The sequence below is a fragment of the Pelmatolapia mariae genome, linkage group LG6, assembly GCF_036321145.2.
Source record: "Pelmatolapia mariae isolate MD_Pm_ZW linkage group LG6, Pm_UMD_F_2, whole genome shotgun sequence".
Taxonomy (NCBI): Eukaryota; Metazoa; Chordata; class Actinopteri; order Cichliformes; family Cichlidae; genus Pelmatolapia; species Pelmatolapia mariae.
This window is the reverse complement of record NC_086232.1, coordinates 19,883,095-19,899,555: the sequence shown is the minus strand read 5'-3', so window position 1 is coordinate 19,899,555 and position 16,461 is coordinate 19,883,095. Positions and strand designations below refer to the sequence as shown.

Sequence of the window (16,461 nt, the reverse complement as noted above, 5' to 3'; positions counted from 1 at the left end):
TATACAAAAACTGGCAACCTCTTATGCATTTTTTATGTATTAATTCTTAATTAGTTTACAAGAACCCATAAATCAATTTTTAATTATGAATACAATATTCTGTTACCTCAAAAAGATCACTTACTGTACCTTTAATTGATTGTTAGCCTGCAGACAGACATAAGCACACAGGAGCCTTTGTTATTGTGCAGGTGGTAATTCTAATGGTGTAATTCAGGGTTGGATCAGCGCATACAAACAACCCAAACTTCCTAGTCAGCGTGCAGTGATTTAACAAAGTGAAAACTGTTTGGGTGTGTGCACTTTATGACCGATTCATAACTTTGTTACCTACTTTGGAGAATTTTACTATTTCAGGTTATAATTGCTGTCATATGTCTAACTCAATCCGAGGGAAATAAAATTGTCACACATAAATGGGATACTGTGCGAACCTCAGGAAAGGCATTCAGGAAAGCACTGTTGGGCACTTGAACCTGTACAGTCTAGTGCATTTTATTAACAATTTTTTTTGTATGCTTTTAATTTTGAAATATAACTAATAGGTATGGTACAACTGTCAAATACACACCTAAATAATCCTTAAGCAGAGTGACTAAGTTTATATGTGTAGGTACTTACAGAAAACAGCAGGTAAACAGCAAAGTTTACAGAAACACACTCAGAGGAAGCACACACCAAAGTAAAATAAAGTGAAACCAGAAACCAGATCTACTCGATTCTAACCTGTGTGTAACCCCAGGGCTGGATTAACCTGCCAGGGGACTCTGGGCCCAAAGAAAAAATTGTGTTTTCCTCATGGAACATTATATAGATCCAGGTCTGCTGAGTGGTGTGTGATCTGGATGAGAATAAAGAGGGGAAAAAATCTACAAGAACGCTGAGATAAGCATGACAATGTTCATTCAACTAGCTGTAAACATCTACACATGGATGTCTAGCTGCTTCCGGCTCACCATGAAGAGCTGGAGAGACAGCATTCAGCCAGAAGAGAACAAGTAAACCTTCATGCCACCAAATATCATTTCCCAACAAACACAACAGCACACTTTTGGCTGTTTAAATAAAGAATTACCTTTTAATTTTCCTACAGCAATGAAAACTGTTTCTGTAACTGTGTCTTCAGTGCCCTTAACCCCCATCTACCATCTGCTCTGATGGCTGGGTTCATTGTTACTGATCGTGCCCTTTATTATGTGTGAATCTTGATTTGCATAAATCTTGTTTCTAAAGCCCTGCGCACAGCTGCTTCCACACAGCACAGGCACCACAAACCGATTCAAATGCACCCAGTCATAAAAGTAATTCAGTGTCTTTAATAAACTTATGTTTAATAAACATTTTCTGTCAGCTATGGGAACGACAACATCTGCATCTTCAGAGGTTTACTAATCTACAAAAAAATGAACTTATACATTTTAAATATCGATCTTTAAATTGTGGAACAATCACAGAATGATGTTCCTTAATGTAAAACTGCAAAGACCTGGAATATCTCATCGTCTAGAGTACACAATATCATAAAAAGATTTTAAGAATCTGGAGAAATCTCTGTACACAAGGGACACGGCTGAAAATCAGTCAATCGGGATCAAAATAAGGAATCATTGCATGGGCTCAGGAACACTTCCAGAAATTAACTGAGGTAAAAAAACAAACAAACAAAAAAACATGGATGCCATATTCTCCAGACTCGGTTGAAAATCATACATCTCTGATTGTATTGAGGTGCTTTAGTTCCCATGAGATTAGCAGCACCATCAATGCTGAAACGTAGATACAGGATTTCAACATAACCTCCTATCCAGATGACCTGTTTGTCAGGGAATGCCTTGAGTATTTCAGTAAGATGATACTAAACCTCATACTGCAGCATCTAATACATCTAATATAACAGCATGGTTTTGTCCACAAGTTTCATTGTACAATGACAATAACAGGTTATTATTTTTAAAAAAGTAACCGAAGACATTTCTATATAAACAAGCTTTTAATTAATTTTTTTAATTGTTTCATATTATTATTTTATGAATCTTTCTGGTTTTATTGTGAAGCACTTTGTGATTTTTATCGGTGAAAAGTCCTATATAAATAAATTTTACTTACTATTCTATTATATACCAGTAGAGGAGTCTGGGTGGCGAAGAGGCCTGCCAGCAGTCCAGATCTTTAACCAACTGAAAACATTTGGAGCATTCCTTATTCCTTAAAAATTGAATTCCTTAAAAAAAATAAAGGAGCCTTGTACTGCTCCTTAGTAGAGAGCATGCTCTCCTACTGCCTGGGTGTTTGGAACGCATGGTCCACCTCTGCAAACAGGAAGGCTGTGCACAATGTAATTAACAATGCCCAAGAAATCACTGGCTCCCGTCTCAGGAAAACCAGGGTCATTACAGGTGACCCCTTGCACCCTGCACACCACCAATTTGACCCACTACCCTCTGGTCGACCTCCAGGGTCACTAACAGCTAACAAACACTGTACCCCGACACCACACCTTACCAATCTGAGCCACAGTCTCATCACTCAGGCCACTCACAAACAGACTCTGCTGAGACCAAGTCTTTTTTCTTTGTACTACTCTCAAGCACTTTGCTCTCCATTGTGTGCCTTTCTCTTGTTTTGTATATATTCCTCTAGATTATATATACACATTATTTCATTTCATAGTTACTTTTGTATTCCAGCTGCTCAAAGCACTGCCCTTGTCAGATAGGCCCAAGGTGCTTAAAACATTCCTCAGAAATTCTGGTCCATGTTGGCATGACGGCATCAAACAACTGTTGCAGAGATGATCTGACCATTCTACTCTGACGTCTGGTATCAACAAAGTATTTACACCCAGAGAACTGCTGCTCACTGGATATTTTTCTCTTTATTGGCCCATTGTCCGTAAACCCTGGAGGTGGTTGTGTGGCAAAGTTGTAGATTAACTGTTTCTGAAATACTCAAACCAGACCGTCTGGCACCAACAACCATGCCACGTTCAAAGTCACCTTTCTTCCTCATTCTGATGCTCGGTTTGAGCTTCAGCAGGTCGTGTCTACATGCCAAAATGCACTCAGTTGCTGTCATGTAACTGGCTGAGTAAATATCTGCACCAACAATAGCGTAGCCAGTGACTGTAATATAATTTAGCAATCCTAACATTAGAAGTAATCAGTTTTAGTATTAGGATTAAGCAGCAGGAAACTGGTGCATGGGTGGAGTTAACAATTCCATCTATCGCTCCAGTGTTACAGATATTAAAAATGTTAGCTGACAGCCATCAACCACTTACAGAAACGAACAGGAAAAAACTGGAAGAGAGAAAAATGAGAGTTTGTATGACCAAGCTTAAGACTTTCTGACACCTTTTAAGGCTATTTTGAGAAGCAATTTTGCAAGAAACTTTACAGGGAGTCTTTCTTTTCCTCCACAACCCTATGTTTAATATTTTGTGTTTGGAGGCTTAAACTTTACACGGCCTACGAGGGGAGTCTCCTGTAAACATGACAAACGGTATAAGCGGTGATGTTATCAGTAGTTTATTGTATGTTAAGTCCAACACATTCAAAATGGAAAGGAAGAAAGAAAAATAAAATAAGGACCTAAACTTTAAAAAAAAGAAAGAAAAAAGTCTCCACCTACAACAGTTTTGTAATAGCAACAAGGGTAAACACAGTAAAATGAAGATGGCAGCCAAATGTTTACCACACTTGCTAAAGCCAAGAAGATAATCTACTTCCATTCAAAAAAAAGAAAGGGTTGGAATGATTTACAATGAGGATCCATTAACTGCACTTTTAAATCACAGAAAAATAAATTAATACTTTTTTTCTTCCTTTTTCCTTTCGAGGATCCTTTAAAGTTTCGAGAGGGATGTGTCGTTAAAGACCTCAGCAAGAAAAGAAGAATTACCCATCTATAAATTTCTACCTTCAAACGTTTTACCACCACTGACATGGAGAAAGCACGAGATCGGTTTGAAAGCATGATGGCTCTTCTTCACCACTCTCTTCATTGACCGTTGCTGTAAAAAGTATGATTGCAGTCAAGTGCCCGCGTTAAGCAATTACCTGACAAATAGACATTTGGTGGGGAGGGGGGTGGGTGGGTTGAGGCACTCGAGGACCAAAGAGCTGTCATTTTTCTGCAATGTTAGGTCAAAAGCTGTTGCCAAGTTTAAAGTTTAAAAGCTATTTCCACATCTGAAAACATACCACAAAATTACCAAGCATGACTGTGAAAATCTACCTCGACTATACCATACTTATTTACCACGTCTTGTTTCAACTGCGAGTGAGAAGGAGACATTTCACACTAATTACGAGGAGCAATTTCTTTTTTGTAGCCAGATAAGAAATTTGGAGAGGTTGTTGTGTTGAGACTGACGAGATTGTCCCAGAAATGTTGGAAATAGTGCAATACCACCAGACAAGGAAGACCTCATTAGTATGTTTGTCAAGAAAAATGCTACATCATCATTTTACTTCCCGTTTCAGTGCAAGATAACAAAAGAAAAAAGACAAAACACGTTTTCCTTTCCAGCTGAAACCAAAAGGTCTTCCCTCCCTTACAGGTTAAAAAAAAAAAAAAAAAAAAAAAAAAAAGACAAAACATGCTAATGGACAAGGAGGAGCTGACATGTATGGCATTCAGATAACTCAATAAAATATGCACAGTGAATAATCAGCATATGAAAATACAAATGTTTTAACGCTAGAAAAGTGAGTGCAGTTATTTGCTCGTCTGTAGGCTGGAGGGGACCGACGAGCCCCACGCATACAGATCTTTACAAAAATTGTTGCTGAGGAAAAAAATAAAACAACAGTCTGACAACTTGTGAGTCCAGGGGTCAACCCGATTGCTGCCATGAGTCGATCAAAACTACGGCCAGTGTCTGAATTTTATTCTGAGACATCGCCAAAGCGTCAGTTCAATGAAATCGTGGTCGTGCGGAGCTATGACCTGTTAAACCAAAAGACCAAGAATTCACTGCCACCATTTTTAATGTACCTTTTGTTTTTTTTTGGAGGGTGAAGTTCTTCAGATGTGGGGCTGCACCTCTTTGCTGTTTTAACAAAACAGAGCATGAGGCACCTATTGTCTCTACAAAACCCACGACACACAATTACAACAAATGTACAAAACTCACAGCAGATTATCTGTAGTAATAAAACAGTATGGAAAATGAAATATGCACCTGAAAAACAAATCTTATGAATACTGCAAGTATTTTTTTTTTCAAAATCTGCTCTCAGCAGATACCAGTTCAAAAAAAGAAAGAAAAGAGCAGCTGTGTAGCAGCCCCAAACCACTTTTAGCTTTAGTAAGACTGGAAAAGGTGAAAGAGAAGGCACCATCATGCTTTTATCAAGTCGAGAGAGAAATGAATATACACAGAAAAGCGAAACATACAGTAAACTATGATTTTTGCTGTACATTTATTCAATTACTCCGCACTTAAGACAGGAAGGGAGGGAAGAGGGAGAGAGGTGTTGACCATCCCAGTTTCGCAGTCTAGCTGGCAGGACTTAAAAAAAGAAAAGAAAAAAAGAAGAAAAAACTAAACACTCAGAATCAAAAGGGAAAAAAAAACAAAAAAAAAAACAAGAGCAAGCCGCCATCATTACTACTCTTCTATTGTTCAGCTTTGTTTCTCATTTATCCTTTGTTTCCTCACTCATTGGGTGTAAGTCCAGGATTAGAGGATTTTTTTTGATTCATAAATGAGAGAAAAGTGTCATGTAGATTTGCTTATCTTGTCCATCCAGCAGTAATTGAAAGGTTGTTTTGGGTCAAAAGTGTGAAAAGTACATTGGTCACAGCCGACGGGCTGCGAGTGAGGCCTGCCCCGGTTAAGTCGTATCGCTTTGAGACAAAACAGGTCTCTCCAGCTGCGTTCCGAGCATGGATGTCAACGTAACATGACAAAAGTACCCATTAGTGCATATTGATGAGAGCATTATGCAATTTTGAAGCAGTGGTCTCTCAAAAAAGAAAAAAGTAAAAGGCAAGCTTCCCCCCCCCAGGAACTGCACAGAACTTTGCATCTCACTCTTCTCGACCTGTTACGGGCAGAAAACCATACCATATAAAATGTGCAATAGAGGGGATTTCTTGAAGCAGCGCCCCAGTTAAGTCAAGGCATATATAATCTCTTTTGATGGGCTGTATTATTGTGGTTAAGTCTCATCAGTCCCTCCTAATGTGGCAGATTACTCCTGGTTGGTTTGCCTTTTTTTCTCCTTCTTCTTCTTCTTCTCGCAAATTTACAAATTAAAGTCTGCGAATTCTTGAGAAACCTGAAAAGGATGCTCAGCTCACAACTAATAAGCGACATTTTTTTGTTTGCTTATTTTGTTTTTGTCTATTTCACAAACAAATGGTTGACAGGCTGTGTCACATTCCAAAGCAAAGAGGGAACAAAAAAATTAAAAAAAAAAACAAAACAAACAAAAACAAATATATACTTTTATACATGAAGATTTCTTTTCGTTAACGAGAACGGTTGAAGATGAAGAACACGATACTACTTCCACACTTGAAGGGGGGAGGGGTGCTCTTTTCAGCGACGAGGGGTCGTGAAGCGGCCCTCTCCCTGGCCACTGGAGCCTCTTCCAGAGCCCATGCCGGGTTTGGGGGCCATGCTACCACGAGGCGGCGGTCCCCTTCCATCACGCATCATCCCGCTTCCCACGACGCCTCGTGAACCTCCAGCACCCCGATCGTTGCGCCTCATGTCCCGACGGTCGTCTCCCCCACGGGTCTCTCGTTCACGCACTGCTCTCGTCTTCTTCTCCTCCACGTTCAGACGCACCTCGCCTCGAAACATGATGGGCTGCAGGGAAAATTAAGAAGGGCAAGGTCATTTTCCTGCCGTTTCACTTTGTTCCTCTCCCAGACTATTTAAGCATTACTCTCCAGGTCTGTTTCATTCAGGTGGCAGCGACCCAGAGTGAAACGACACTGGTGAGATTGACATTGCTGCCAGCTTGAAAAGCGTGTTTTTAAGGTTTATCCTTACCACCTCACTGACCAATAAAACCCCACTATTACCTGCTACTGTGTAATGGCGTCAATTTAGATATCAAATGCCATTTTCTGGATTTTTCTTGTCTCGTGGGCACCACTGATAACCCCAGCCTCAAACAGCAAAATCTTTCCCCACCCCATAAAAAGGAGTCTTGAGCATGTCTGCAGGACTGGTTGAGGCACAGCTGCCATTTTTGTTCACTCCCTGAAAATATGATTCTATACACCTGCACTTATGCATCTGTGTGCTGGATCTTCTCCACTGTGTCAAAATGGCCACTCTTTAACTTGAATTCCAATTTTGTTAAAGAAGAGGCAAAATCTTTTGACTGGGCTTGGTGGTGTGCAGACATTTTGTTACTGTGGTCCCCCAAATTTTTCAATTTTTAGTGGGCAGGCATAAGGTAGTGCAGAGACTTCAGGGAACTGCAGTAAAACATCTGCTTATCGTCTCATCATGGATTCACAGAGAAAACAAAAACATGCGCCAGACTGGATGCCACAGATTCAGGATTGGACACTACAATCGTTCTGATAAAGACCCATGATGATGCTTGGCATGAAAGTTGGGCCAGTTTGACACCAGAGTTGTGTTTTGTCTGTCAGTGGATAATTTGCAGATGCACTAGTGCAAGCAGTCAGAACAAGATTTTTCACAGAGCCATCAGGAAGAGAACAGAAAGTCTGAAACCAGCCTAGACACGCTCAAGGAAAAGACCCTTGAAGTTTTTTCCTTTCTCTGGGTGGAGACACAATAGAAATTTGACTTCATCATCTTGCTTTCCTCTTTGCATATTTAAAATCTCAATATGTGACTGACAGGACAAGGGATGCAAACAAATATATCACAGAAAACAATGACTTATGTTTCAATCAGTATGTATTCAATCTGAGCACGTAGGTGAACCCTAGCATCAAATGAAATGTAGCAATGCGTGTCACCAAAATCCACCACCAAATGAAACAAAGTGGGTAATGAAATGTTGATACATGCCCCTTCTACCTTGGCCCCCAGGATTCTCTGCACAGGCTCCGAGTCGTCAAAGACAACAAATCCAAAGTTAGGCAACTTCCCGCCAACGCCCTTGGTGTTGATTCGCAGTTCCACCACAGTTCCATATGCTGAAAGATCAGAGGATTTAAAAAAACATTCATCAATTTTGCATATTTTTTTTTAAATGTGGCAGAAAATAAATATATTAAAAAATAATTTAAAAAAAAAAAAAAAAAAAAAAAAAAAAAAAGCATACTCATAAAAAATTCTTTGAGCTCGTTTTCATCAATGTCATGTGGAAGATTGCCAACAAAAAGCTGGTGGCTGTCAGGGTACCGAACGATTCGCCTGCTATCCATGTCACCAGACTCTGAATCGCCCCTGCTACCTGCAAGTCAGAACAACAGGCAATGAAAATGTAGAATCACACATCAGATCAACATCATGTAGTAGCCAAATGACAACTGAAAAATGTTCTCAGTAAGAAATAAAACAAGTGCTATAAACAGTAATATTTACCTTTGTTCACAAAACTCAAGTGCTGTTTTCCTGTTTGAGAGTCTGAAGATGCAACGCCATCTAAAAGCGACACAGACGTACAGATAGCATAAATAAACCAAAAAACCAAAACCGAGGAATCTTCAATCTGAGGAGGTCAGTGTTAGCATTACCAGATCTGGGACCCCGTGGAGTGAAGGTTGGTCTGTCGCGAGTGCGCTGGTCTCTGGGGCGAAGAGGTGCCGTCTGTGTCTCCGGCTTTGCATCGGCTCTGGGCTAAACAAGGCAAATAAGAAATTAATATCATCTCAGCTTTATCTAGGATCAGACAGAAATCGGTCCTTTTGTGCTGGGGCTGTATGTCATTCTGATCTTTTCCTGACAAAACTTTTCCTTTTTACTGGTTGTTCAACATATTGGTTGTTAGCATTCAAGCGGCTGCTTCAGGTTTTAAAGAATATTTTCCTTGAGGAGACTGTATATGCCTGGTTCCAAATGATAATTTAACCATAATTTTATTTTGTTTGCCGCATGAAATCGGAAAAGTCCAAACACGTGTTAGTGTCCTTTTCAATGAGCAGAGGTCATTCACACATGTGTACCAAAGTTATTGCTCTTCTTCATCACAAACATTCAATGTGATGCACGTTTGAAATGAGCACTGCAAAAGACTTCTAGGAAGGGCCTACACCTATGAGCGGGGCACCTACATTGTCTCATTAATAAGGTTTAATTTACAACAAGCTCTCTTGGTTTTTAAGTTAATAAACTCATGGTAGTTATTTACCTGTGAGCTTGGAGCCTTAACAACATGGGGTGAGATTCCAGAAGAGGTGACTGTGCCAGAAGGAGGCAGGTTTTTACTGGTCACCAAGGCCCAGGAGAAAGGCTGTTAGGAGTACAGTAACGCATCATTAGGGCTACACTGATAATGCTCAACAGCCACACTGTCATATCAATGTTTGTAACTTTGCTTAGAGCGCATTAGTGCCATGTGGATTCTGTATCGTCCTGCTCTGTGCATCTTAACATTACAAAATGCATTGTTTTTCCTTCTGGCTTTAAAACTGGATCACAGTAAAGTTGTTACTCTCTAAAATGTTAAATGCATCACTTTAGATTCAATGAACTTGTATTGCCCCTTGTAATATGAGATGGAAACCACTAAGAAGTAATTTCTCCTCACCTTGGGAGGCTCCAGGGTGTTTGGTGGAGACTCCACAGGGACTGGTGAGGGTGCCTTCTCCTCCATCTCTTCAAGAACCTTCTCCTCGACCTCAGGCTTCGTCTCCTCTACCTTGGGCTCTGGTTCGGGTTCCGGCTCCGGCTCTGGAGCTGGTTCTTCCATGGGCTCTTCAACTCCGTTGCTGCAGACCACAAATAAGGAAACATGAAACAAATGTGTCACCTCCTCAGACGGATCATATTTGAAAGACTTTCATCTTACATTTGATTGCACAGAGTTCTAATCAAGTTCTGCGTACCTGACGGGATGAGGTTCATAATAGGTGCTGCTGTTTGGGCTTTCCTGAAGTGGCTCAGGGGAAGTCGGCCTCTCCTCTGGCTCCTCTTCAACCTCCTCCTCCGATTCTGCGGAAGCAAAATAGTAAAAAAAAAAGAGCACTTTAAAATATGAACATTTACTTAAACTCACTAATTTTAAGAAAAAGAAAAGTCACTCATGAAAATCTCACCCTCCTCAAGCTCAGCTTCGGAGTCTCCAAAAACCTCATCCTCATAACAGAAGATGTCATTGTGGACGTAGAACTTGTTCGCCACTGAACCCTGAGAACATGAAAAAAAAAAGAAGAAGAAGAAATAAACTATTAAATATTTATACACAAACGGCACGTGTTACAGTACTAATTTCATGTATATCTTTTCAATTAGGCTGGTCTTGTGTAGCCCTCATAATTTGCGTCCACAACCTTGCATCATACTGTCGCTGTGGAGACAACACAGAGGGGGCGGTTTCATTTACCACAACATGTCTCCTTGATTCCTTCACTTGCATCTCAATCTCATGTTTTATGTCTCATCTCCTCCCACTGAGAATGTGAGAGAAATGTAAGAAAAAGATGTCGAGAAACCGGAGCTGAAGTTTTCAATCAGAAATCCATGTGTTCGCTACTTTGTTACTACACCTGTCAAATCAAATGGTACAAATGTCCACATGTCTGAAACCTTACTGCATCGTTCACACACAGGAAATTCTCCAATAGACCTACAAAAGTGAAGCTTCACAATGCTGATCGTTTGTAGATCTGCACATAAGCAAATCCTCATAGAATGCATACCCATAATCCCTCTCTCTGCATTTTCATCTGTTACCTATGCAAACAGACAAACGTGGGACCATAAATGCCTCGGGTACCCTCATAAGAGCCAGTACAAGGTCACCTATTATTGTCCTACATTTTTAAACCCATTCCAAAATAAAAGAAACATGGGGCACAGTAGTGCTACCTCACTCTGAGCTACATGTCCATTCCCTCAAACCCAAAGGTGCATTTAATGGGTCAAAGACTCTTTGTTATTGAAGATAGGGCAACAATTTCTGGCTCATGGGTCAGAGAGCATAATGAAAAGCACCGTGTCTCAGTGTAGTTGCTGTAGAAACAGCATCTCTTCTCTCTCTTATTACCAGTTTTATTTAAGTTCTAAACACTGTTACTTACTAACATAACACTAAGACATTGGTGAATGTGGGTATTCCATTTACCAGCTCACTTAAAGCTAATCAACAGGTTTACAGTTTATACTTACAGGTATGCTATGCCATAAATCATAGGAAGTGATCTTAGAAAGAATTAATTTATTAGTCTTTGTAGGTTTTCAGTCATCCAGGTCATGGTGGTTTAAGGATCTTGGAAAGAAAGCAACTGTACTTTTCATAAGTAGGGAGTTTCATAAAGATGTTCAGCAATTATTCAGAACTGAAGATGCCTCTTGGATGAGAGGTCATGAAATGTCATCACAAAACTTAAAAAGTCTAGTCGCTTTCTTTCCAAGATCCTTACACTATTCACTTAATTCCCTTTATTGTGAGGCCACTTTGAGACACGTGGGGAGAACCAAGAGGTAGAAGCACTCACCTCTGGAGCAAGCACAAACGTTTGCATGAACTTCCTCATGGGTTGACCATTGTTCGACAGTTCTCCGAGGACTTGTACCACCACTCCATCGCTCAGTGTGGCATGAGCATCCACGTGCCTGATCTTTGTGTGGCATTCACTAAACTGCAGCGACATGACCTTCTTGTGGATTTCCTAAAATATGCAGGGAGGGGGGAAATAAAGGAACTTGTCACAAAATAGGAATCTTATTTCTAGACTCTCAAAAAAAGTTTTAATTACTAATTTGGCAGGTTAAAAATCAGCAGAATTTACCCAGTGTGTTTTAATTTTATAAGTATACATCAGCTCAGGATGCAAGATGGTATTTTTACCTCTGGCAATTTAATAATACCATTTTTTTTTTAAACTTCCCCGTACATATATTCTTTGCAGACAGTGACTTATTTAAAACGTTTAAGTTCCATTAAAATGACATTTCACTAAAATTAAGTATTACTCCATTAATGAACTGGGGCTACAGTACCTACCGCTTGCCCATACACTGCTTCTGCCAACTTTCCACTTGGGTCGAGTCCTCCATGAACGTAGGAAGAATTCCTCCCGTAAAACCTAATCGCAAGTTAAAAAGCATCATTACCCAAGCACAAATTTACCATCAAATAGACCGTCATGTAAACATTTTGCAATTACCTGTGCAGAAAATCTGGTGCCTTGTTTAAGAGTGTGTAATACTGCCTCACAAACTCCCGCCCTACAAGCAGGGGACTTGGCTTCTCCATCACCATTTCTTTGGTAAACAATATTAAGTGCTGAAAGGAAAAAACAAACAAACAAAACAAAAAACGACCAGGATTTAGTTATAATACCGTGAAGAGCATGCATTTAAACATTCAGTTGGTGATTACACATACCCTAAACCACATTAGCAAAAGTGAAAATATTTAGTTTGTGAAAAACATCCTGGAAAGACTACCACGTAATACTTAAGATCATTTTGCAGCTGCAGTTTCAAGTGCTGATGTTACTGGTATTACTGGTCTGCATAACTCAATACTATTAAACAACACTGTGCATAAATAATAAAAAAAAAAAAACAAAAAACGGCCATATATTTTTAGCAACACTCAAAATTCCTCCACTAGGATTACATCTGCATTTTACAGCACTGGCTTAAGCTAGGCAGTCATAATAGAGTAGCAACTGAGTGACGGACACAGAAAATGAAGTTAAGAGTCAGTAAAAGCGCATCGTGCATTGTTTGCGGTCAGGCCATTTTAAGGAAGTCCATGTTGAGCACACGCAGTTGCAGTGCCTGAGGTAAATATGGATGTATCTGAGCAGCAAGTACAGGAAGTACAGAAAGGTCTCCTCTTTGCTAGAAAAGCGCTTCGTTTTCGTCGTCTAGGCCCACGTTTCATCAAACCAACATTAACTCCGTACCAAAAGCAAGACAGCTGACTGTTTAGCTGGCTGGCTAATACACTAGCCGACATTCAACTGCGCCATCACGTCTATCCAATGAGACAAAGAGGGAAACCAGCTGATGATTAAAAAGGGAAGCTACTAGTGCAGGTGCTCTGGTTAACGAGTGGAGAAAGCCAGCGAAACTACCGCTAAATCCCGTTGCAACTATACATCACGTTCATGTGTTATACCTGCGTAACCATATGTAGATGAGTGGCCTGCTATAAAGGGCCTTTCGTCTAACCACATTTTGTCATCTTTCACGTTTATCGCACGTTTACTGACGTCTAACAGACGGATCCAAAAACCGCACCGTATGTGCGCCAGTTCTAGAAGTTTCATGAGCACTGAAACGTCGTTAAGCTGTCGGTCAGCTTAACGACACACGTTATATAGTGGACTGAATGAATATGAATGCCAGTACCGGCCTCTTTGCTGTCACCGCAAACTGCTAACACGAGCCCAGCAAACTGAATCGAAACTCAGAGCCTGCGACACTGCTAACTGGCTAACACTAGCGTTAGCTGACTTGTGGCGTCGTCGTTTTTTCTTTCGACAGGGACCACTCGTTCAGACAGCGGGAATATTTCATTTACACGCAACCCTGGAAAATAGACGACATCCACACATACATACAACTAGCAGGCTGCTTGAAGGCAGAGCTCGGGTAAATCAAGCCGACCTGATGTTAAACCCGGCGTTAGCAATGGCTACAGCATTTGCCATTGTAGTTAACCAACAGAGAGGTTCCACTACTGATACTATCCACTCACTCTTTTAAAAATTGTTACAAAGCCCAAGTAAGATAAAGCTCCCTCAAACTTCTGTTAGCCAACGCCTGAGTGTCCAGCTATTATCAATGAAACAAGTTAAGAGCTAATGCTAGCTCTTAACTCGGAGACAACAAAGGAAGGCGATTTAACTAACTTGATTCAGAGTTAAAACGTCTAACCACACAGCTAATGCGGAATATTTGCACAGTAATGACACATTTTAGTCGCCAACTCTGAATTATTACTTGCTGTAATCGATTCGAATAGTCGCGGTGTAACTACACAATGCAGCAAACATTAGGCTAGCTGATGCTGTAACCATTAGCTTAGAGGAAGGCTAACTTACCTTGTGAAAGACCTATCTATGTAGACAGAATGGTGTGTAATAAATAATTATGAGCAACCGACTGTAAAGGGTTCTGAATTACAGAAAATCCCAAATGAGATACTGTGCGATTTCCCACGCGGCTCTCACTGACAGTTTATGATCTCTGCTCTACCAGAGATTGAAGATTTAAAGCGATAGCTTCGATTTATTGTTGTACCCCTGCAATCCGGGGCTTGGAACCCCCATTACACAAATTCAGCCAATGGACTGATTACACTGGGCAACAAAGAGAGTGACGTCAGATAAATAACCACGCCCCTACAAACTATCTGCAAACGTGTGGAGCGTCATTGAAACGGCACTCATGGACAGAGTGTTTTTAAACTCTTTAGTTGTCCTGCATTGATGTTTTTGCGGTGTTTTGATATCGTCTATGTTGATATATACGTAATTGTCTGTAATAGCATGCATACTGCATGCATAATAACATGCATACTGTATACTGTTTAAACGTGCATATCAAATCCATAATTCCGTGATTACAAAGCATTCTTTTGGTAAAAATCTCATTACAAACCAGTTCTAACTGTGAACAACTTCTTCTTCTTCTCAGCTCCACCTCTAATTCACTTTATCACTAGCATCCTCTTCTGTCACACCAACCCTCTGCATGTCCTCCATTACATCCATGAATCTTTGCATATTCAACAGTACTCTGTCCAACATATACACTATCCTTCTTCTCCATATATCCGAATCATCTCAGCCTTGCCCATCTATCCTCATCTCCAAACTGCTCAACCTGAGTTGTCCCTCTGATGTACTCAGTTTCTATCTGGTCGCTCACAAGAAAATCTCAGCATCTTTAGCTCTGCTACCTCTAGGTTGGTTACCTGTCTTTTTCTTAGTCCCACTATCTCCAAACCACATATCATAGAAGGTCTCAGTACCATGCTGTAAACCTTCCCTTTCACTTGCCTCCACCCACTCCTCACTTGCCACACTCTGTTCTCTGTTCTAGGTATTTAAACTCATCCACCTGCTCTCTACTCTCACTATTGATTAGTCTGCAGGCATCATAGTCCATGAAAACCTACGTGACAACTATAGAAGAAACTCATCTCTATCAGTCGAAAGATGAGATAATATTTTTCCAGTACACCAGGGCAGGACCGTTTCTCAGTCAAAAGTTGTTAGTTTATTTTGATTTGTGTGCACTGCCTGTTCTGCTCTAAGATGTTTACTGTATGCTTCTCCGTTTTCAGATTAATTACATGTGGAGAAAGAGCAAAAGAAAGCTTTGTGAAACTTAACTGAGACTTGACACTAAAAGTGAGGTTATTTAAACCGATGAAACAACAGTGAAGCATGATTACTGACATTTAACTCTATCTTTGATTTTGGGTTTCCCAAAAGTGGATGTTAAGCACCACCATGTGGTCAAACAGGCTTAATGCCTGTTACTGTGGGACATTTTTTCTCTGCTGGTAAAAGAAAAAAAAAGAAAGAATAAAAAACATGCACAAAATGTAGGGAAAGGTTAAAAATAATTAATCTTGGTTGCTTGGTGGTTGACATATGTGTTTTGTCACTGACGTAAATAGAAAGAAAGCTTGATTTAATACTTTTACAATGTTTCTTAACACAATTTGGTTTACTAAATTTAGGTAAAGAGGCAAAGTTTTGCTGATTTGATATTTAACAAAAAATATAAAAGTTAAAGTAGAAATAATTATTTTGTAAGATGGGTGACTTGTACATTTTAAATATCTGCAATCTGGAAATCAGACAAGCTTCTTTTTAAAAAAAATATCATACATCTTTCTTTTTAATTTAGGATGTATAGTGCAGAGAAAGTCAGAGCCTGATCATCGGTGCATTATACATGTAACACTTCCATTATCATGGCTTACTAGAGTGCTGGAAAGACACAAAATAAAAAATCTGAAGTTGCATTTTTTTTAACCTCCTAAGTACTGAGAAAAAAAAACCCTCAACATCTTTCAGTTATTTCTGTGATTTCCTCCTCTTTGGAGCTCAAATAGGCCACCCAACACATGAGATATCATAGGAAAGGCCAGAATGTCCTCTGTTGAGCACATCAGGACTTAGTAGGGTAGCTCAAATAAGTGGCTCTCTTAAACAAGTTTAAACTTTTAATTGAAATATGAAATGTGCAAAAAGAAAGAAGAATAACAGAGCATTTAACATAAGTGTATTTTTTTTGCATAATTTTTGGACACGTGAAAACATATAATACAAATTAAATTATATAGTAACTAACAAAATGGAGAGCAGACCGTAGGTTAA

General features: G+C 39.8%; 1 protein-coding gene across 2 annotated transcripts; it reads right to left on the bottom strand.

Moving 5' to 3' along the window:
- Nucleotides 1-3,511: 3,511 nt before the first annotated feature.
- On the bottom strand, nt 3,512-14,363 carry g3bp2a (G3BP stress granule assembly factor 2a). Of its 2 annotated transcripts, XM_063476133.1 has the most exons (13): nt 14,170-14,363; nt 12,277-12,395; nt 12,114-12,195; nt 11,605-11,778; nt 10,204-10,294; nt 9,994-10,099; nt 9,696-9,876; nt 9,297-9,398; nt 8,683-8,785; nt 8,531-8,590; nt 8,268-8,399; nt 8,012-8,139; nt 3,512-6,823 (listed from the first exon to the last, which is right to left on the bottom strand). In XM_063476133.1, the coding sequence occupies exons 2-13, from the start codon at nt 12,369-12,371 to the stop codon at nt 6,551-6,553; spliced, it is 1,527 nt and encodes a 508-aa protein (XP_063332203.1). In that variant the 5' UTR covers nt 12,372-12,395; nt 14,170-14,363; the 3' UTR covers nt 3,512-6,550. The 2 variants fall into 2 exon arrangements, with proteins under 2 accessions (XP_063332203.1, XP_063332202.1); XM_063476132.1 differs by lacking the exon at nt 14,170-14,363 and having other exon boundaries at nt 8,021-8,139.
- Nucleotides 14,364-16,461: the final 2,098 nt, after the last annotated feature.